General features: G+C 40.5%; 1 protein-coding gene across 2 annotated transcripts in view; it reads left to right on the top strand.

Moving 5' to 3' along the window:
• SPAG1 (sperm associated antigen 1) overlaps positions 1 to 21,607 on the top strand; it is a 66,861-nt gene that overhangs the window by 9,542 nt on the left and 35,712 nt on the right. For both annotated transcript variants that reach the window (XM_073330448.2, XM_073330449.2), the window contains exons 6-10: positions 1,892 to 2,010; positions 4,015 to 4,120; positions 8,374 to 8,504; positions 9,256 to 9,362; positions 13,106 to 13,268. In XM_073330448.2, the coding sequence (XP_073186549.2) occupies positions 1,892 to 2,010; positions 4,015 to 4,120; positions 8,374 to 8,504; positions 9,256 to 9,362; positions 13,106 to 13,268 (626 nt within the window). The remainder of the gene's footprint in view (positions 1 to 1,891; positions 2,011 to 4,014; positions 4,121 to 8,373; positions 8,505 to 9,255; positions 9,363 to 13,105; positions 13,269 to 21,607) is intronic.

The following is a 21,607-nucleotide window of genomic DNA, read 5'->3' as shown; positions in this document are numbered from 1 at the left end:
TCCCAGAACCATGGCAGTCTTTTACACCACAACCTTGTGGCGTTACATCTGATGGCCTGGCTGCTGCGTGGCTAAACTCACAGGAATAGCAGTGCTCAGCTGGGGTTCAGCATGTCCCGTTGGGAAGTAGGAAGGCCTCCACCAGAGCGACATACCTGGCCACATGGAAATGGTTCATCTGCTGGATTGCGGACAAAGGTTTTGGTCCTGAGCAGGCTTCGCTGCGGCTTATTCTGGACTACCTCCTGCATCTTAAGATCCAGGGCTTGTCCCTCTCATCAATCAATGTCCATCTAGTGGCTATCTCAGCATTTCACCTGCTGTTTGAGGGCAGGTCGGTTTTTGCTCAGGATATCACAGCCAGATTTTTTAAGGGCCTACAGCGCCTCTACACGCAAGTCAGGGACCCTGTCCCACCGTGGGACTTGAATCTGGTGCTGTTGCGGCTCACTGGTCCTCCCTTCGAGCCTCTGGCATTCTGCTCTCTCCTTCTCCTTTCCTGGAAGGTGTTCCTGGTTTGAGGTGATGTTGGCCTGCCGAATATCTGAGATTCGGGCACTCACCTTGGAGCCACCGTACACTGTTTTCTACCAGGACAAGGTCCAGCTAAGACTGCACCCGGCTTTTCTTCCGAAGGTAGTCTCTCAGTTTCATTCAAGCCAGGACATTTACTTACTGGTCTTCTTTCCGAAGCCACATAACTCAGAGGAGGAGGAATGTAGGCTACGTGTCCTGGACGTCAGGAGGGCTCTGGCCTTTTACGTTACGGAAAGGCTTGGTCCTGTCAAGTTGACGCAATTATTCATGAAAGGTTGCCGTGTATCCACTCAAATAATTTCTTCTTGGATTGCTGCCTGCATTAGTTTCTGCTATGACCAAGTGAAGGTGCCACCCCCAGTGATCATCACCGCCCACTCTACCAGGGTGCAGGCCTCTTCAGCAGCCTTTCTGGCCCATGTGCCTATCCGGGGCATCTGTAAAGTGGCCACTTGGTTGTCTGTCCATACCTTTCTGTTCCATTATGCACTGACCCAGCAGGCCCGGGACAATGCTGGCTTTGGTAGGGCAGTACTGCAAGCCGCTAAGCTGTGAACTCCGAGCCCACCTCTGTGGATTCTGCTTGTGAGTCACCTAAAATGGAATCAACATGAGCAAGCACTCGAAGAAAAAATGGTTACCTACCTTTTTGTGACTGTTGTGCTTCGAGATGTGTTGCTCATGTCTGTACTATTTCCTGCCCTCGTACCCGTCTGCTGGAGTTACTGGCAAGAAGGAACTGAGAGGGTGCAGGGCCGGCAGCGCCTGATATACTTCCCCATGGGAGCGCCATTCCAGAGGAAACCACAGCTGGCTCTTCGGATACTGCTAAGGCAGAAATCTCCGACAACTGTGCACGTGGGCGCGCACACGCCTAAAATGGAACAGACATGAACAACACATCTCGAAGAACAACAATTATGAAAAGGTAGGTAACCGTTTTTTTTTCCCTTTGGTCTTCCAGTTTCAATATTTAATCACTTTATATGTCTTACTGAGAAGTGCAAAGTACCTGCAACTCCAGTTGTCTTCAGTGGGAGTTACAAGTGCTCAGTATTTTTTAGGGTTGGCCCTTTAAAACACAGTTTTGATTCTTAGAATGCTATATTGTGTTTGAAGAGTATTTGGAGTGGACAGCATGGAAGAAGACACACACAAAGGAAATAGAAATAGTTTTAAAAAATTGTGTGTTTTTTCCTGAATAATTTTGGATTGTTGAACAGATTGACAGAATCTTTGTACCCAATTCAGTTTATATCTGAAATGTAGTATGTTGTTCTGTGGGTAAAGAAATCTTGTTTTACTGTGTGTATGTATGTAATATAGATTTATATTTATATTTTTTTACTTTAAGGTTTGATGTGGAAAAGGAGTGTTCAAAAGTTGATGAGGTCTGTGAAGAAAATAATTCAAAAGCATGCTTCAATATTGGTTCAAATTTACCTGTAATTGAAAAGAAAATAGACACAACAGGTAAATGATGACTTACTATCAAAGTTGTCTTTTCTTTGATTATATATAGAATTAACATTGCTTAGTACAATGTTCATGCAAACTGAAGAAACATTATAGAGGAAAAATGTGCTTTTGCTATATATCTCTTCCTTGCTTTTTTTTTCAACCAACACAGAAAATAAAAGTAAATCATGTTCTTACTAACAATCCCAGAAAATGGCAGAAATTTTGCAGAAATTGTATTTTGCAGAAATTGTGATATGCCTTCTAATAATGCTTATTGAAAAAGCTTATGAAATTGGGGCTGAGGATGCTGAAGAAAAATACAGCATCAAGATTGATTTGTCCCGTTGTAAACAAAACATAAAGTGTATCAGGGTGTAATTATGATATTCTCACAGAGCTTAAAATCACTTTCCTCTTACTGTTTATAAAAAACAAAGCAGTGGAAGCTTGAAATAGATTTTTATTTTTCTTCTATAATGCTGATACTACTTTGTTGTTGTAGCATTGCTCATGCTGTGTCGTGGGGTGTGTGTGTGTATGTAGTTTAAAGGTATTAAGGTATTTAAGGGTGGTTTCAAAGAGTATTGAAACCGCAGTTGTCTTTAAATTATCTGAATAAAAATAATTGGGGACAGTACATACGTGCTGTCTTATTGCCTACCATGCAATAGTGAGAGAGTCTAATTCTGCTTACTGTCTATTAATGACAGGTTTCAGAGTAGCAGCCGTGTTAGTCTGTATTCGCAAAAAGAAAAGGAGTACTTGTGGCACCTTAGAGACTAACCAATTTATTCAGAGGTCCACTGAATGCATCCGATGAAGTGAGCTGTAGCTCACGAAAGCTTATGCTCAAATAAATTTGTTAGTCTCTAATTTGAGCATAAGCTTTCATGAGCTACAGCTCACTTCATCGGATGCATTCAGTGGACCTCTGAATAAATCTGTTAGTCTCTAAGGTGCCACAGGTACTCCTTTTCTTTTTGTCTATTAATGGTTGCAAGTTAATGTGAAGCTTAAGGCTTGCTTGGATCAACTCTGAATTACTATGCTGAAAACTTTGTTCTCCTTCTCAACCATCCAGCTTCCTTCCTCCCATGACTTGGCTTCCCATCACCTTTCAACATGTTCACCCATTCCTCAGATGGCCAGCTGATAGGAGTTTGTCCTAGCAAAGCGGAAAACAGGTTTTAGCCCAAACAGATTATCTTTCTGGCGTGGTAGTTATTCCAAACATGCTAACAACTACAACTGCAGAAGGATCAATTGTTCAGCTGAAAAAGTTTTTCTACATAATTAGCTTATCAAAGTGAAAGCACGTTCTCTTTTGGCAGAGAAGGCTATTTGAAATAGAAATAGCTTAAAAATCAGTTTAATGTTTTGTATAAATTATACTATGTGTTTAATAATTCATAATGGAAGAAAATTGCAAAGACACTAAGCCCATTGTTTCCTGCTTGTTATATATAATGTATATACAGAGAGAACTTGTTATAAGGCATCCCAATGCTCACTTTATTTACTTAATTAAACTCTAGTATAAGCAATTAAGATTTTATTGGTGGCATGAAGTGATGGCAAGGGTCTTAAGTCTGGTTTCAAATGCTGCCAAGAGGCACAGATTTTTCAAGTATTACCTTTCTAATGCATACTGAATTTTGTCTGCCCTTGGACTCTGTTCATCCTAGAAAATTTCAGTACAAATTTTCCACTGAGAAGAGTCTTGAAAAATGTGTTCTAGTCACTTGAACGTTGCTGAATACAAAATCCACATAAAATCTTTTATCCTGAAATATATGCATACTGACAAAGTTTCCTTTTTTTGTTTCATTTTAGGAGTTTTCACACTTTTTTATAACATGGACCATGTCTTAATAGAGAGGTTGTCTTGTGGTCCACTCTATAACTTTTTAAACCAATGTACACAATATAATTAAATTAAAATACTTCTATGTTAAAATGTCATATTTTGCATCTGTTAATAGTTAGCTGTTTTTATATCTAAAGATTATGTTCTAGGTATGACTAAGAAAGAGAGAAATTTTATTGCTAATCGTGAAAAAGAAAAAGGTAATGAAGCCTTTGCCATTGGGGATTATAAAGAAGCGGTGACATATTACACTCGGTAAGTTAATGCCATGTGAACCGTTACTTAAAACTTGTAAGTATTAATTAATATTATGTATATATCAGTCTAGTTCAGGGTCTGTCTTGTTGAAGCAACAGCTGATCAACTTTCTAAAATGGCAAAAGATTTTACATTGGAGTATCTCAAGATTCTGCATGTTGATTAATGATGTATAAGCGACCAGGAAAAATGGGTGAAGTGGGAGGTGGCAAAATTTGCAGATGACACAAAACTATCTAGGTTATTCAAGACTAGAGGAGACTCCAGAGGGACCTCACAAAACTAGGCAGGTGAGCTGCATGGTGCCAAATGAAATTCATTGTTGATAAATGCAATCTATTATGTATTGGTAGGAATAATTTCAACTGGCAATACACACTGTTGGGTTCTAATGTAAGTATTAACTACTTAGGAAAATGACAACACATTGTTGTGGACAGCTCCATTAGAATCATAGAATATCAGGGTTGGAAGGGACCTCAGGAGGTCATCTAGTCCAACCCCCTACTCAAAGCAGGACCGATCCCCAATTAAATCATCCCAGCCAGGGCTTTGTCTAGCCTGACCTTAAGAACTTCTAAGGAAGGAGATTCCACCACCTCCCTAGGTAACGCATTCCAGTGTTTCACCACCCTCCTAGGGAAAAAGTTTTTCCTAATATCCAACCTAAATCTCCCCCACTGCAACTTGAGACCATTACTCCTCGTTCTGTCATCTGCTACCATTGAGAACAGTCTAGAGCCATCCTCTTTGGAACCCCCTTTCAGGTAGTTGAAAGCAGCTATCAAATCCCCCCTCATTCTCTCTTCCGTAGACTAAACATCCCCAGTTCCCTCAGCCTCTCCTCACAACTCATGTGTTCCAGTCCCCTAATCGTTTTTGTTGCCCTCCGCTGGACTCTTTCCAATTTTTCCACATCCTTGTTGTAATGTGGGGCCCAAAACTGGACACAGTACTCCAGATGAGGCCTCACCAGTGTCGCATAGAGGGGAATGATCACGTCCCTCGATCTGCTGGCAATGCCCCTACTTATACATCCCAAAATGCCATTGGCCTTCTTGGCAACAAGGGCACACTGTTGACCCATATCCAGCTTCTCGTCCACTGTAACCCCTAGGTCCTTTTCTGCAGAACTGCTGCCTAGCCATTCGGTCCCTAGTCTGTAGCGGTGCATCGGGTTCTTCCGTCCTAAGTGCAGGACTCTGCACTTGTCCTTGTTGAACCTCATCAGATTTCTTTTGGCCCAATCCTCCAATTTGTCTAGGTCCCTCTGTATCCTATCCCTACCCTCCAGCGTATTTACCTCTCCTCCCAGTTTAGTGTCATCTGCAAACTTGCTGAGGGTGCAATCCACGCCATCCTCCAGATCGTTTATGAAGATATTGAACAAAACTGGCCCCAGGATCGACCCTTGGGGCACGCCACTTGATACCAGCTGCCAACTAGACATGGAGCCATTGATCACTACCCGTTGAGCCCGACAATCTAGCCAGCTTTCTATCCACCTTATAGTCCATTTATCTAGCCAATACTACTTTAACTTGCTGGCAAGAATACTGTGGGAGACCGTGTCAAAAGCTTTGCTAAAGTCAAGGAACAACACGTCCACTGCTTTCCCTTCATCCACAGAACCAGTTATCTCATCATAGAAGGCAATTAGATTAGTCAGGCATGACTTTCCCTTGGTGAATCCATGCTGACTGTTCCTGATCACTTTCCTCTCCTCTAAGTGCTTCAGAATTGATTCCTTGAGGACCTGCTCCATGATTTTTCCAGGGACTGAGGTGAGGCTGACTGGCCTGTAGTTCCCAGGATCCTCCTTCTTCCCTTTTTTAAAGATGGGCACTACATTAGCCTTTTTCCAGTCGTCTGGGACCTCCCCCGATCGCCATGAGTTTTCAAAGATAATGGCCAATGGCTCTGCAATCACATCCGCCAACTCCTTTAGCACTCTCGGATGCAACGCATCAGGCCCCATGGACTTGTGCATGTCCAGCTTTTCTAAATAGTCCCGAACCACTTCTTTCCCCACAAAGGGCTGGTCACCTCCTCCCCATGCTGTGCTGCCCAGTGCAGTAGTCTGGGAGCTGACCTTGTTCATGAAGACAGAGGCAAAAAAAGCATTGAGTACATTAGCTTTTTCCACATCCTCTGTCACTAGGTTGCCTCCCTCATTCAGTAAGAGCCCACGCTTTCCTTGACTTTCCTCTTGTTGTTAACATACCTGACGAAACCCTTCTTGTTACTCTTAACGTCTCTTGCTAGCTGCAACTCCAGGTGTGATTTGGCCTTCCTGATTTCACTCCTGCATGCCCGAGCAATATTTTTATACTCATCCCTGGTCATTTGTCCAATCTTCCACTTCTTGTAAGCTTGTTTTTTGTATTTAAGATCAGCAAGGATTTCACTGTTAAGCCAAGCCGGTCGCCTGCCATATTTACTATTCTTTCTACACATCGGTATGGTTTGTCCCTATAACCTCAATAAGGATTCTTTAGAACATCCTGTAAGTGATCTGTAGCGGTCAAGAATGCAAAAATATTAAGATTGGGATTCAAAATAATGCTGGGTTTCCACAGGATCTCTTCCTCAAGTGTACAGGATAGACTGTGCTCTGAAATGAATCCTGTTGTGTAGTGAATGAAGTTGTTGTTGTTTGTGGGCCTCCTGCCTCATTTGTTACAAAAGTTGGAAGTTGTGTGGTGGGGAACTGCAGAAAGATATAGGACAATCTTGTGGTGAAGGCGATTGAATGGTACTCTGGAGAATTGGATTTTCTCCTTGTCTCTGCCACAGATTTCGTGTGTGATGCTGAGCAAGTCTATAAACCAAAATTTTCACAGGTGGTTACTCTGTGTTCCTCATTTTGTGAGTATGCAGCTTGCAACACCTAGGTCTGATTTGTGGAAGTGCTGAGCACTCACTGCTGCAACTGAAGTCAGTGGGAATTCTGCTCTGAACATATAAAGTGTTTAATAAATGGTAAGCAATTAAAAAAAGTCAGGCCCTAGGCTTCCTAAATTGGACATCAACAATTTGTGGACATTTTGGTCTTAATTTCTGTGCCTCAGTTCCCCATGTGTAAAATTTGGATAATAATACTGCCTCATCTCTCAAGAGTGTTGAGGATAAATCCATTAATGTATATAAAGCAGTAAGATGCTATGATCTCACAGAAAAGCCTATGAGGAAATTAATTCTATATTCAGTGGAGAATGGTGTGCAATAAATAAAGTGCGGAGCTACACACGGAATAAAGGAAGATAAAAATAAATATTGACTAGATACCTATTCGGTGAGCATCATTCATCTTTTGCACTGAATGAGGCAAAAATAGTATGTGATCACATAAATAAAGTGGTTATAATGCATACAAAGAAGAGGACACACAGGCAACCTTAATTTTGGTGTTTTCTATCTTTTGAGTGCTTGACTTTGCAACCTTAATGTTCTTATAATGTAGTTTTTTGGGGTATAATATGGATATCAAGAATATCTACAGTTGAATTATATAATTTTTTTTTTAAGAAGGATCATAAGCTTTCATTCTTCAGGGCCTGAGCCAACTGCTGAGTTGCAGGGTTAGAAGAAACTTCCCCACATTTGACCACAATGTTTTGTTTAGTTTTTATTTTTTTCCACCTTCATCTGAAACATCTGGCATTGGCCACTATCAGAGACATGATAGTATGCTGAATGGACTACTGGTCTGATTCAATATGGCAATTATTATTTACTTAAGTTTATAAATTCATAAAATTTGAATAAAATGTGTTTGAGTGGATTGATAGCAATTTTAAGTGACTACAGTCCTATCTAGTATACAGCTATATAAAATAAGTTCACTATAACCTGATTATTCTATACTGCACGTCAGTCTTTTTTCCTCCTGTATACCATCTACCCAGCCCTACCACTCTAAAATAAAACCTACTTTCTATTTTCAGTTTGGGCACCATAATTTAACAAGAAAGATTTAATAAGAGAGGAGGAGCATCAAAGTTCTCTAAATTGCTTTAAGAGATGCATCACTTTTGTACAGAGCATCTTGTTGTGCAGTTTTATGTTGCCATGATTTTAAAATAAATTGATCTTGCATACTGTTTCACAGTCCTCTAGTTGAAATTGCATTGCTTAGTGATTTTAATTTTATTATAACTCTTTACAATTTAAAACTGACTTTAATGAAGTTTTTGTATGCTCTTGTTTTTCTTTCTAGTATACAGCTCACCTTGTCTTGTCTTTTGCAGGAGCATATCAGTATTGCCCACTGTGTCAGCATATAATAACAGAGCTCAAGCAGAAATCAAACTTCAAAACTGGCATAATGCTTTTCAGGATTGTGAGAAAGTGTTAGATTTGGAGCCTGGCAACCTAAAAGGTGAAATGTCAACTAGCATTTCTCAGAATTTTATTTCTAGAGAAAAATCTTTTTTCAGGGTGGGGGATTGGGGGGGAATGCAGGCCTAGTTTATCATCCATTGAAATAAATGGGAGGTCTTTCCTTTGACTTCAGTTGTCAGACCTCAAATGTGGGGAAAAATAGTCCCAGATTAGCTCCGCCTATGCTAGTTTAAGTGGCAGTTTGGGGATTTGTGCAGGTTTGTCCTGCGTATCTTTGATCCAAGATTCTAAGATTGGGCTGAAGCAACAGTAGGATGGTGGTGTGTGGTCAGATCATGCTTTCCAAATGATGATTGTTAGCCACATCATATTGGTGACATGCGCTGTCCTAATATTCACAGAATAGCACCTCCTTTAACAAGCTTAACAGCTGCATTAAAAGAGCAGTGAAAGGTGCTTGTTGCATGCTTTCTTACTAAGATAAGTATTTGTAAATAGGTAACTAAATTTATATGGAGAGAGTGGGACAGACTGGAAAATTATTAAGAGGAATGCTAGTTCATGTATCACCATATAAATGTAGGGTATGTCCTATCAAATGATGTAATTAAAAAAAATTAACTTAATACATAACCATTATGAAGTGGATGCAAGGCTTTATGAAATTTAATGCAGAATTGTTTTGTACTTCACATTGTACTTTCTCTGATTAAATGTGAATTAATTGTAGTCTGCAGTATAATTTAGAACAATACAATATAAATAGTATGTTCTTTGTTAATTTGTAGCTCTTATGCGCCGTGCCACTGTACACAAGCATCTACAGAATTACCAGGCAGCTATACAGGATTTGGCCAAAGTATTACATGTTGAACCAGAAAATGCCATAGCTAAGGTAAAGACAAGTAACTCTGTGTATTTCTAGAACAAGATGCATGTTGCTTGTGTTATGTGTTTGATGTAAGATAAAAGTGATATACTGTAGTATAATAATGGATGTATATCTAGTTACTTTTTATTCAGGCAAACTCTGCTGAAGTTCTGGTTGGCTCACTGACTTCACTTTTCTGAATGAATTTACTTTGTTGAAGTCTGGGTTCTTTTTTATAATGGCAAATATGAGATATGAACCATAAAAGATTCTAGCTTAAAGTACTTGTTAAAATGTTAATATATAATACATATTTGAAATGACTATTTTTAAAATGCATCCTAAACAATATAATTGTGTTTGTGACTACAGATGAGATGGTAATTATAATAAAAATGTATGACTGATTCATGTGCCTAGTCATATAGCCAAGTGGGTCTCTAAACTTTTTTTTCCGTGAACCACTTGAACATTGCTGAGCATCTCGGCGGACCACTTAATGATCTTTCCAAATGTTGTTTGTACCATTAGCTAACTATTGTAAAGTGCTTTGGATAAAAGCGCTATATAAAAAGAAAACTTAATAATAATAATTTTTTTTGTTTTACAAATAAAAGCACACAACTCGTATTTTAATATCAGTAGTCTTACCTTTCTAATGTAATGGATGTGTCCTCTCTTCCCCCACCACAGTAACCAAGGAGTGGGGGGTCTCTCCCTCTTTCCCCCACCACGGCAGCCCCTGAGCTGGGGCTGGGGAAAGTCGCCTCTTTCTCTGGCCGCTGCAGCCCTTCACATCCCAAATTCCCCTCACCCCCTCTTCTTACCCCACTGCCCCCTCTCAGCTACCCCCTATTTCCCCCCAAGGCCACCACCTCACCTTACACGTGTGTCTTCTCCAGGGTCCAGGCACCTAATTAGTGGAGCCACGCCTTCACGGCTCCACTAATTAGGTGGGTGGCCCTTCATTCTCTTGTGTGCGACCACCCAGGTGCGCACCTTAGAGGGAACTATCCATGGACCACCTGAATGGATCATGGTCCACAGATCACAGTTTGAGAACCTCTGATATAGTCAGTTGTAGAGGAGGCATTGCTGAATCATTTCTGAGAGTTTTTTCCAAAAACTAAAGCTTGTTATCTTGTCTCTTTACCATTATTAATATTTACATTTTACTAGGAATTATAAATAACAGTAAAAATTAAACCTCAGTAATTCACACTTTACTGTTCTGCTTTCTCTGCCATTGTGTGTGTATGAAATACAGTCTTCCTCCTCTTCTCAGCAAAGATTTGGTAGAAACAACTGTGGCTAGATCTGATGTTACTAAGATTTCATATCTCCTGGTTTATTTTTACTTATTAATTTCCCAAAATAAGGAGTTTCCAGTTATTTTTATAGGCTTTAATGTTCTGATCGTCCTGTAAGGTTCCGAGCACCTCTGGAGATGTGTTGAGAAGCCTCAACTCCCATTGACTTTTATGGGTGTGGAGTGCGCCAGGCTACTTTGCAACCACACGAGATCAGGCCCTAGATTCATGCACAGTATGAAAACACATAAAACTTACAGAATAAATCCATAACAGTTAACCACTCCTGTCTCCAAAGTCCCAAAGAATAGATTGTCCTTGCCAGTATGCCCTTGAAGTCAACAAACGATGGGTTTTGTTGGACCAAGGTAGGAAGTTTTGCTCAAGAACTGAAGTTCCTTCAGTGTCAATGCCCAGCCTGCAGTCATCTTGTGTATACCAGGAAGCTGTTGGCTTGAGTGCCGTGACTGTCAGTGCAAATTAGCAAGGTTCTGTTGTGCTTCAATCTCATGACAGTAACTCCTCGCTTAACGTTGTAGTTATGTTCTTGAAAAATGCGACTAAGGGAATCGATGTTAAGCGAATCCAGTTTCCCCATAAGAATTAATGTAAATATGGGGGTTAGGCTCCAGGGAAACTTTTTTCATTGCCTGCTAGTATGGTACTTTGTCCACTACTTGCGGGATTCTCTGGATGAGCAGCCTGTCATAGCTAGCGGGTGGGGACTTGGAACCAGGGTAGGCTGGCAGACCCCCATCAGCTCCCCTCCACCTACGTGTCTCCTGCCCACTGGTGGGACCCACGGAGCAGTGCCCCCTCCCTCTCTGAGCCTCCTGAACACAGCGAAACAGCTGTTCTGCCGCATTCAGGATGGGGGAGGCGCGGGGCCACAGGCGGGAGGCGCTGGGGGTCTGTGGAGGGGAGCTAATAGGAGGGCTGTCAGCCCACCATAGTTCCAACCCCACACCAGCAAAACAATTTTATAAGTGAACATTGCACAACTTTAAAGGAGTACGTTCTCTAATAGATCAGCGATGTAACAACAGAACAACGTTAACTGGGATGACGCTAAGTGAGGAGTTACTATCAGAAATCTCCACAGTAATACAGTAATGTTTTCTTAGGATTAAATAGGAATGTGGCAAATGATTGAAAATGCAATTTTCTGGCAAACTTTTTGCCAGATTTTATTTTTGTTTGTGTGGTAATGGTGACATCAAGTTGTCATTTAGGTATCCGGTAAATCACAAGTTCATCATCTCAAATAAAGTTATTACTTTGCTTAACAGCACCATTTAAACATCAGAAGTTAAACGTACATTAAGCATTAGAAAGAGTATGATATTGCACTCATTTCTTTTGCAGAATAAGGTGTTATGTTTTTTCTTTTGAGAACACACTTTCTCTTATTTTTCTTTGTTAGAGACTTAATGTAGAGTGTGAGTGTGTAGTCAAAAATGTGTGTAATCCACAAAGGGGCATTCTCCTCTGGCAATCTCCGAATGTGTATGGTAGGTTGAAGAAAATATATGCTCAGGATAACTCTATGCAAATGCAGCATTTGCTTTGCAAAGAAGTCTTGCTTTAGCAAGTTTTACAATTGGGTTGATTAAGGGGCTTGCCTGATAGTAGGCAATTAGTGACTCATTTGATAACTGGAACAAAGTTCTTCTTGAATTCTAATAATTAGCTGTAACCTCTAGGACATATGTCAAATCTGGCCTTTTAGAAGCTTTTTACAAACAGAAATTAGCAGCTTTAGAATTCCTCTGGTATTTTTCATGTGGTTATGATAATGAAATAAATGGGAGAATTGTAGCTCTTGTAAGACCAGCATAACTTTTCATCAATCAGCAGTGTGCTTCTACTAGACTCTGCAAGAAATTATCATTTCCTATGGTTGATCCTAGCTGTTAGTTTAACTATTTGAAAAGAAAAGTCTGTAGCAGACATTGGGTTCTCCGTACTGTGGATTTTGATTAAATTATTTTTATGCCTTGTCTAAAGTTCTAGTGTAGTAATCCATTGTCTTTAGGCTTTAAATTTGTTAGTCTCTGTCCTTGTAGACTGTGCCAGTTGGTTCCATTGTCAGTGTTGCACTATCTACACACACAGAGGTAGGTAGGCACAATTTATGTTTCAAAGAATTTATTAACAAATGGTACCTATGGGTTTGTATAATTATGTATATGCAGTAGGCATTGGATATAGCATTGGAATGGGGAGTCAGAAACAATTTAGTCCTAATCCCAGTTCTGAAACTGACTCACTATATAGTCTTGGAAGTCATTCAACCTATCTCTATTTTCTTATTTTTAAGGTAATACCAAGTAATTACTTCAGAGGTGTATTGTAGGCATTATTTAGACAATGGAAAGTGCTTTGCAAAGGTAAAGCACTATCTAAATGCTAATTTTTTTTAAGACTTCTAAAATTGCTATTATTGCTACACTGCAGAAAAATCTGTCCGATATTGAGCAGAAGCTGAAAGATTTAGAGACTGTATCTGAGACGCACACCAAAGGAAAAAGAATACTTATTCAAGATACAGAGGAGTCAGATGGTGATGAAGAAAGAGGAGGAAATGGAGAAGAACGTGAAAGTGGCAGTGGAGATAAAAGTAATGTTTGTCTATATATTTGTTACCTGGGATACCGATCTTGGCAATTTGAACGTTTTTAAGCAGTGTGAATGTCCAACTCTCACTGTATCTTTAGCCGAGTCTTTTTTCTAACTTTGCAGTGGCACCAAAGGCCACAGAACCAACTTTAATTTATTTTTCCCACTGTTTTTAGGACTGTTATCCCATTTCCTTCCATAATGCTTTCCATTACCCTGGACTACTTGGTTCTTGATAATTGAGAAGGACACAGCCCTCCAGTTAAATGTTATGGTGCACCTCCATACCCTCTCTTTTTAGGCCTTTATGCCATGTCTGAATTCTCTCTCTGCTCAATCTGAGATCCTTCTTGCAAGTATTTTACTGTGAGAACTTGTTGCTTTCCTGTTGGAGATCAGAATAATAGGCAGAGTTAAAAGGGTTAAATGGTAATGTCTTGTAGCAGGTCATTTAGCCCTCATTTATCCAGTATATTTATTTTTTTTGTCTCCCCCATTCTAATGCATTTGTTCATCTCAACAACCTATTTATCTTGTCTTTTTTAGATTGTAAACTGGCACAGGGACTGTAATTTATTATTTGTTTGTACCTTGCCTAGCACAGTGGGGTCTACCTGGTTATGGCCTTTAAACACTATTACCATATAAATGTTAATAATAGCTCTTCCTTAGTGCAGTTTAGGAGGAAAGACTGCAATTGTCTCCATTCCCATTGCTAGGACACAGGCTGTCATTTGATCATATTTTTCAAGGTGACCCCAAATGCTATAATCTTTCCTCAAAAATGATTCTGTGCTCTTCATCCTCAGAATATTGTCTTCCACAGTCTGAAAATAACAATATAAAAGAGAGACAAGATGGATGTGGTAATATCTTTTATTGGACCAACTTCTGTTGGTGAGAGAGTTAAGCTCACCAACAGAAGTTGGTCAAGTAAAAGATATTTCTTCCCACCTTGTCTCTCTAATATCTTGGAACCAACATGGTTAAACAACACTGCACATAACTGATCTGAAGTATCAGCTATTCTAGCTCATCTGTTATTCCTGCTTTTGCTTTGCATATGGCACCTTGAGTGTTCACCAAGTTCTTGAAGATTGGTATCTTGGTTCCTGTCTCCGTTGCCAAGTGTTGTATGACAATGGTAAAGAATCCCAGAAAGAGTCACTTTCTTCTGATGCTGAACAAGAAACTTTATTAGAACAGGGAAAAAAGAATTATCCCAAAGCTACTCTGTGTCTCTTTCTGCTTTACTGTAGAACTTCTGCATAGAATCTTCCCCAGTTCCCTACTGCCTGGATTCCTGCATCAGATTTAGGAATAGGTATTTTCCTCTCTTCTTATTAGAGAGTACATAGAATGCTCTAGGTTTGGGCTGATGGCAAATAAAATGATCTCTTCTGTATCTTGATTACTCCAGTCTTGTCTGGTTTGATTTAGGTAATTTAAAAAAAATTAAGTCAGGAACAATTTGGGCATTATAGATTATATGTTTTCATATAATCTTCTGAATTATTTACTAGTGTGTACAATCGGGAATCAACACTTAAAGATATGGTGGCATGAAAAATTCTTGTGGCACCTCTGCATGTCAGTTAAGATAAAAGGAAAACCCAGCATCTAGTCTGATGGTACCAAGACACAAAAAATGATTAGAAGGTACAGTTGCCTTACTGATATTTTCAGTCAAAATTTCTGGAACATAAGAACAGCCATACTAGGTCACACCAAAGGTCCGTCTAGCCCAGTATCCTGTCTTCCAGCAGTGGGCAATGCCCGGTGCCCCAGGAGGAATAAACGGAACAGAACATCTGGTGACCCCTAGTTCTTGTTTTATGAGGAGGAGTAAATAACACTTCCTTATTTACTTTCTCCACATCACTCATGATTTTTATAGACCTCATATCTCCCCTTAGTCGTCTCTTTTCCAAGCTGAAAAGTCCCAGTCTAACTGAATCTATGTCCCCATGTTAAGTATCCTCACATCCTCTTGTCAACTGTCTAAATGGGCCATCTTGATTATCACTATAAGTTTTTTTTTCTCCTGCTGTTAATAGTTCATCTTAATTAATTAGCCTCTTACTCCACCTTTTCATGTTCTGTGTGTGTGTGTGTGTATATATATATGTGTGTATATATCTTCTTACTATATGTTCCATTATGTGCATCCAGTGAAGTGGGCTGTAGCCCACTAAAGCTTACGCTCAAATAAATTTGTTAGTCTCTAGGGTGCCACAAGTACTCCTGTTCTTTTTGCGGATACAGTCTTATTATTCGCTCCTCATATGGAAACCGTTCCATACCCCTAATCGTTTTTGTTGCCCTTTTCTGAACCTTTTCCAATTCCAATACATCTTTTTTGAGATGGGGCAACCACATTTGCATGCAGTATTCAAGATGTGGGCATACCATGGTTTTATATAGAGGCAATATGATATTTTCCATCTTATCTATCCCTTTCTTAATAATTCCCAACATTCTGTTTTGTTTTTTTTGACTGCCGCTGCACATTGAGTGGATGTTTTCAGACAACTATCCACAATGGCTCCAAGGTCTCTTTCTTGAGTGGTAACATAGAATCATAGAATATCAGGGTTGTAAGGGACCTCAGGAGGTCATCTAGTTCAACCCCCTGCTCAAAGCAGGACCAATCCCCAATTAAATCATCCCAGCCAGGGCTTTGTCAAGCCTGACCTTAAAAACTTCTAAGGAAGGAGATTCTACCACCTCCCTAGGTAACACATTCCAGTGTTTCACCACCCTCCTAGTGAAAAAGCTTTTCCTAATATCCAACCTAAACCTCCCCCAGTTCAACTTGAGACCATTACTCCTTGTCCTGTTCTCTTCTACCACTGAGAATAGTCTAGAACCATCCTCTCTGGAACCACCTCTCAGGTAGTTGAAAGCAGTTATCAAATCCCCCCTCATTCTCTCTTCTGCAGACTAAACAATCCCAGTTCCCTCAGCCGCTCCTCATAAGTCATGTGTTCCAGACCCCTAATCAGGATTGTCTGGCTATGTAGACTCCCTCCTCAGGCCCTACGCTACCAGCACTCCCAGCTACCTTCCAGACACCACTGACTTCCTGAGGAAATTCAATCCATCGGTGATCTTCCTGATAACACCATCCTGGCCACTATGGATGTAGAAGCCCTCTACACCAACATTCCACACAAAGATGGACTACAAGCCGTCAAGAACACTATCCCCGATAATGTCACGGCTAACCTGGTGGCTGAACTTTGTGACTTTGTCCTTACCCATAACTACTTCACATTTGGAGACAATGTATACCTTCAGATCAGCGGCACTGCTATGGGTACCCGCATGGCCCCACAGTATGCCAACATTTTTATGGCTGATTTAGAACAACGCTTCCTCAGCTCTCGTCCCCTAAAGCCCCTACTCTACTTGCGCTATATTGATGACATCTTCATCATCTGGACCCATGGAAAAGAAGCCCTTGAGGAATTCCACCATGATTTCAACAATTTCCATCCCACCACCAACCTCAGCCTGGTCCAGTCCACACAAGAGATCCACTTCCTGGACACTACAGTGCTAATAAACAATGGTCACATAAACACCACCCTATACCGGAAACCTACTGACCGCTATTCCTACCTGCATGCCTCCAGCTTTCACCCTGACCACACCACACGATCCATTGTCTACAGCCAAGCTCTGCGATACAACAGCATTTGCTCCAACCCCTCAGACAGAGACAAACACCTACAAGATCTCTGTCAAGCTTTCTTACAACTACAATACCCACCTGCAGAAGTAAAGAAACAGATTGATAGAGCCAGAAGAGTTCCCAGAAGTTACCTACTACAGGACAGGCCTAACAAAGAAAATAACAGAACGCCACTAGCCGTCACCTTCAGCCCCCAACTAAAACCCCTCCAACGCATTATTAAGGATCTACAACCTATCCTAAAGGATGACCCAACACTCTCACAAATCTTGGGAGACAGGCCAGTCCTTGCCTACAGACAGCCCCGCAACCTGAAGCAAATACTCACCAACAACCACATACCACACAACAGAACCACTAACCCAGGAACTTATCCTTGCAACAAAGCCTGTTGCCAATTGTGCCCACATATCTATTCAGGGGACACCATCACAGGGCCTAATCACATCAGCCACACTATCAGAGGCTCGTTCACCTGCACATCCACCAATGTGATATATGCCATCATGTGCCAGCAATGCCCCTCTGCCATGTACATTGGTCAAACTGGACAGTCTCTACGTAAAAGAATAAATGGACACAAATCAGACATCAAGAATTATAACATTCATAAACCAGTCGGAGAACACTTCAATCTCTCTGGTCACGCAATCACAGACATGAAGGTCGCTATCTTAAAACAAAAAAACTTCAAATCCAGACTCCAGCGAGAAACTGCTGAATTGGAATTCATTTGCAAATTGGATACTATTAATTTAGGCTTAAATAGAGACTGGGAGTGGCTAAGTCATTATGCAAGGTAGCCTGTTTCCTCTTGTTTTTTCCTACCCCCCCCCCCAGATGTTCTGGTTTAACTTGGATTTAAACTTGAAGAGTGGTCAGTTTGGATGAGCTATTACCAGCAGGAGAGTGAGTTTGTGTGTGTATGGGGGTGGGGGGGATGTGTGAGAACCTGGATTTGTGCAGGAAATAGCCCAACTTGATTGTCATGCACATTGTGTAAAGAGTTGTCACTTTGGATGGGCTATCACCAGCAGGAGAGTGAATTTGTGTGGGGGGTGGAGGGTGAGAAAACCTGGATTTGTGCTGGAAATGGCCCACCTGATGATCACTTTAGATAAGCTATTACCAGCAGGACAGTGGGGTGGGAGGAGGTATTGTTTCATATTCTCTGTTTATATATAAAGTCTGCTGCAGTTTCCACGATATGCATCTGATGAAGTGAGCTGTAGCTGACGAAAGCTTATGCTCTAATAAATTGGTTAGTCTCTAAGGTGCCACAAGTACTCCTTTTCTTTTTGCGAATACAGACTAACACGGCTGTTACTCTGAAACTAATCATTTTTGTTGCCCTTCACTGGACTCTCTCCAATTTATCCACATCCTTCTTGTAGTGTGGGGCCCAAAACTGGACACAGTACTCCAGATGAGGCCTCACCAATGTCGAATAGAGGGGGACGATCATGTCCCTCGATCTGCTCGCTGTGCCCCTACTTATACATCCCAAAATGCCATTGGCCTTCTTGGCAACAAGAGCACACTGCTGACTCATATCCAGCTTCTCATCCACTGTCAGCCCTAGTTCCTTTTCCGCAGAACTGCTGCCTAGCCATTCGGTCCCTAGTCTGTAGCTGTGCATTGGGTTCTTCCGTCCTAAGTGCAGGACCCTGCACTTATCCTTATTGAACCTCATCAGATTTCTTTTGGCCCAATCCTCCAATCTGTCTAGATCCCTCTGTATCCTATCCCTGCCCTCCAGCGTATCTACCACTCCTCCCAGTTTAGTATCATCCACAAATTTGCTGAGAGTGCAATCCACACCATCCTCCAGATCAGTTAATTTAAACAGTTAATTTAGCCCCCATCATTTTATATATATAGTTGGGATTATGTTTTCCGATGTGCATTACTTTGTATTTGTCAGCATTGAATTTCATCTGCCATTTTGTTGCCCAGTCACCCAGTTTTGAGAGATCCTTTTGTAGCTCTTTGCAGTCTGCCTGGGACTTAAACTATCTTGAATAGTTTTGTATCGTTTGCAAATTTTGCCACTTCACTGTTTACCCCTTTTTTCCAGATCATTTATGAATATGTTGAATAGGACTGGTCCCCGTACAGACCCCTGGGGGACACCACTATTTACCGCTGTCCATTTTGAAAACTGATAATTTATTCCTACCTTTTGTTTCCTATCTTTTAGCTAGTTACCAATCCATGAGAGGACTTTCCCTCTTATCCCATGACAGATTGCTTTGCTTAAGAACCTTTGGTGAATGACCTTGTCAAAGGCTTTCTGAAAATCTAAGTACATTATATCCACTGGATTCCCCTTGTTCACATGCTTGTTGACCCCCTCAAAGAATTCTAGTATATTGGTGAGTCATGATTTTCCCTTTACAAAAACCATGTTGACTCTTCCCAAAGAAATTATGTTCATCTATGTGTCTGACAATTTTGTTCTTTACTATAGTTTCAACCAGTTTGCCTGGTACTGAAGTCAGGCTTACTGGCCTGTAATTGCCAGGATCACTTCTGGAGTCCTTTTTAAAAATTGGCATCACATTAGCTATCCTCCAGTCATTTGGTACAGAAGCTGATTTAAATGATAGTTTACAAAGTACAGTTAGTAATTCTGCAATTTCATATCTGAGTTCCTTCAGAACTCTTGGGTGAATAACATCTGGTCCTGGTGATTCATTACTGTTTAGTTTATCAATTTTTTCCAAAACCTCCTCTAATGAATAAAATTAAATACCTACATACTATGGTGATAGGCCATTCTGATAGATGAGGGATTTGTCTAAGGTTACATCTGATACAGTGATTTTGTGGATTTTCTTATCTTCTGGACATTGTTTAAAGCTTATTTTAGGGTTAATTTTCATTATTGTGTGTCTTTAATCTGAACTCATATAAGGCTATGCTTTGTCCTTATGTTTACCTTTCATATGAAACCTCTTTTTCTTGAGCTATGTTGATATATTACAAGAAGACGAATTAAAAATTTCTCCTTTCCATGTTATTTACAGGGACTTCTGATGGGTAGATATATATATTCTAGGGCTGTCAATTGCAGTTAACTCACGCGATTAACTCAAAAAAAGTAATTGCGATTAAAAAAAATTAATCATGGTTAATTGCAGTTTTAATCCCATTGTTAAACAATAATAGAATACCAACTGAAATTCATTAAATACTTTAGATGTTTTTCTATATATTTTCAAATATATTGATTTCAATTACAACACAGAATGCAAAGTGTACAATGCTCACTTTATATTTTTATTACAAATATTTGCACTGTAAAAATTACAAAAGAAAGAGTATTTTTTAGTTAATCTCATGCAAGGACTGTAAAGTAGTGGTTCCCAAACTTGTTCCGTCGCTTGTGCAGGGAAAGCCCCTGGCGAGCTGCGCCGATTTGTTTATCGGCCACGTCCGCAGGTTTGGCCGATCGCGGCTCCCAGTGGCCACGGTTCGCTGCTCCAGGCCAATGGGAGCTGCTGGAAGATAGCTGTAGAGCAATCTCTTTATTGTGCAAGTGCAACCTACAAATGTAGATTTCTTTTGTTTGTTACATAACTGCACTCAAAAACAAACCAATGTAAAACTATAGCTCCTACAAGTCCACACAGTCCTACTTCTTGTTCAGCCAATTGCTAAGACAGTCAAGTTTGTTTACATTTACAGGAGATAATGCTGCCTGCTTCTAATTTACAATGTCACCTGAAAATGAGAACAGGTGTTCGCATGGCACTTTTTTAGCTGATGTTGCAAGGTATTTACACTCCAGATATGCTAAATATTTGTATGCCCCTTCGTGCTTCGGCCATGATTCCAGAGGACATGCTTCCATGCTGATGACGCTTATTAAAAAAATAATGCGTTAATTAAATTTGTGACTGAACTCCTTGGGAGAGAATTGTATGTCTCGTGCTCTGTGTTTTACCCGCATTCTGCCATATGTTTCATGTTGTAGCAGTCTCGGATGATGATCCAGCACATATTTGATTTTTAAGAACACGTTCACAGCAGATTTGACAAAATGCTAAGAAGGTGCCAATGTGAGATTTCTAAAGATAGCTAAAGGACTCGACCCAAATTTTAAGAATCTGAAGTGCCTTCCAAAATCTGAGAGGGAGGAGGTGTGGAACATGCTTTCAGAAGTCTTAAAAGAGCAACACTCCAATGTGGAAACTACAGAACCGAAACCCCCAAAAAAGAAAATCAGCCTTTTGCTAATGGCATCTGACTTTGATGATGAAAATGAACATGCATTGGTCCACACTGTTTTGCATCCAGAAAAGGAGTACTTGTGGCACCTTAGAGACTAACACATTTATTTGAGCATAAGCTTTTGTGAGCTACAGGTCACTTCATCGGATGCATTCAGTGGAAAATACAGTGGGGAGATTTATATACATAGAGAACATGAAACAATGGGTGTAACACTGTAACGAGAGTGATCACTTTAAGGTGAGCTATTACCAGCAGGAGAGCGGCCGGGGGGGGGGGTGGGGGGGGGGCGGGAGAAACCTTTTGTAGTGATAATCAAGGTGGGCCATTTCCAGCAGTTGACAAGAACATCTGAGGAACAGTGGGGAGTGGATGTGGGGAATAAACATGGGGAAATAGTTTTGCTT

Source organism: Lepidochelys kempii, chromosome 2 (genome assembly GCF_965140285.1).
Source record: "Lepidochelys kempii isolate rLepKem1 chromosome 2, rLepKem1.hap1, whole genome shotgun sequence".
NCBI classification, from domain to species: Eukaryota; Metazoa; Chordata; order Testudines; family Cheloniidae; genus Lepidochelys; species Lepidochelys kempii.
Note: the sequence above shows the minus strand (reverse complement) of the source record. Positions and strands in the feature narration are given on the sequence as shown.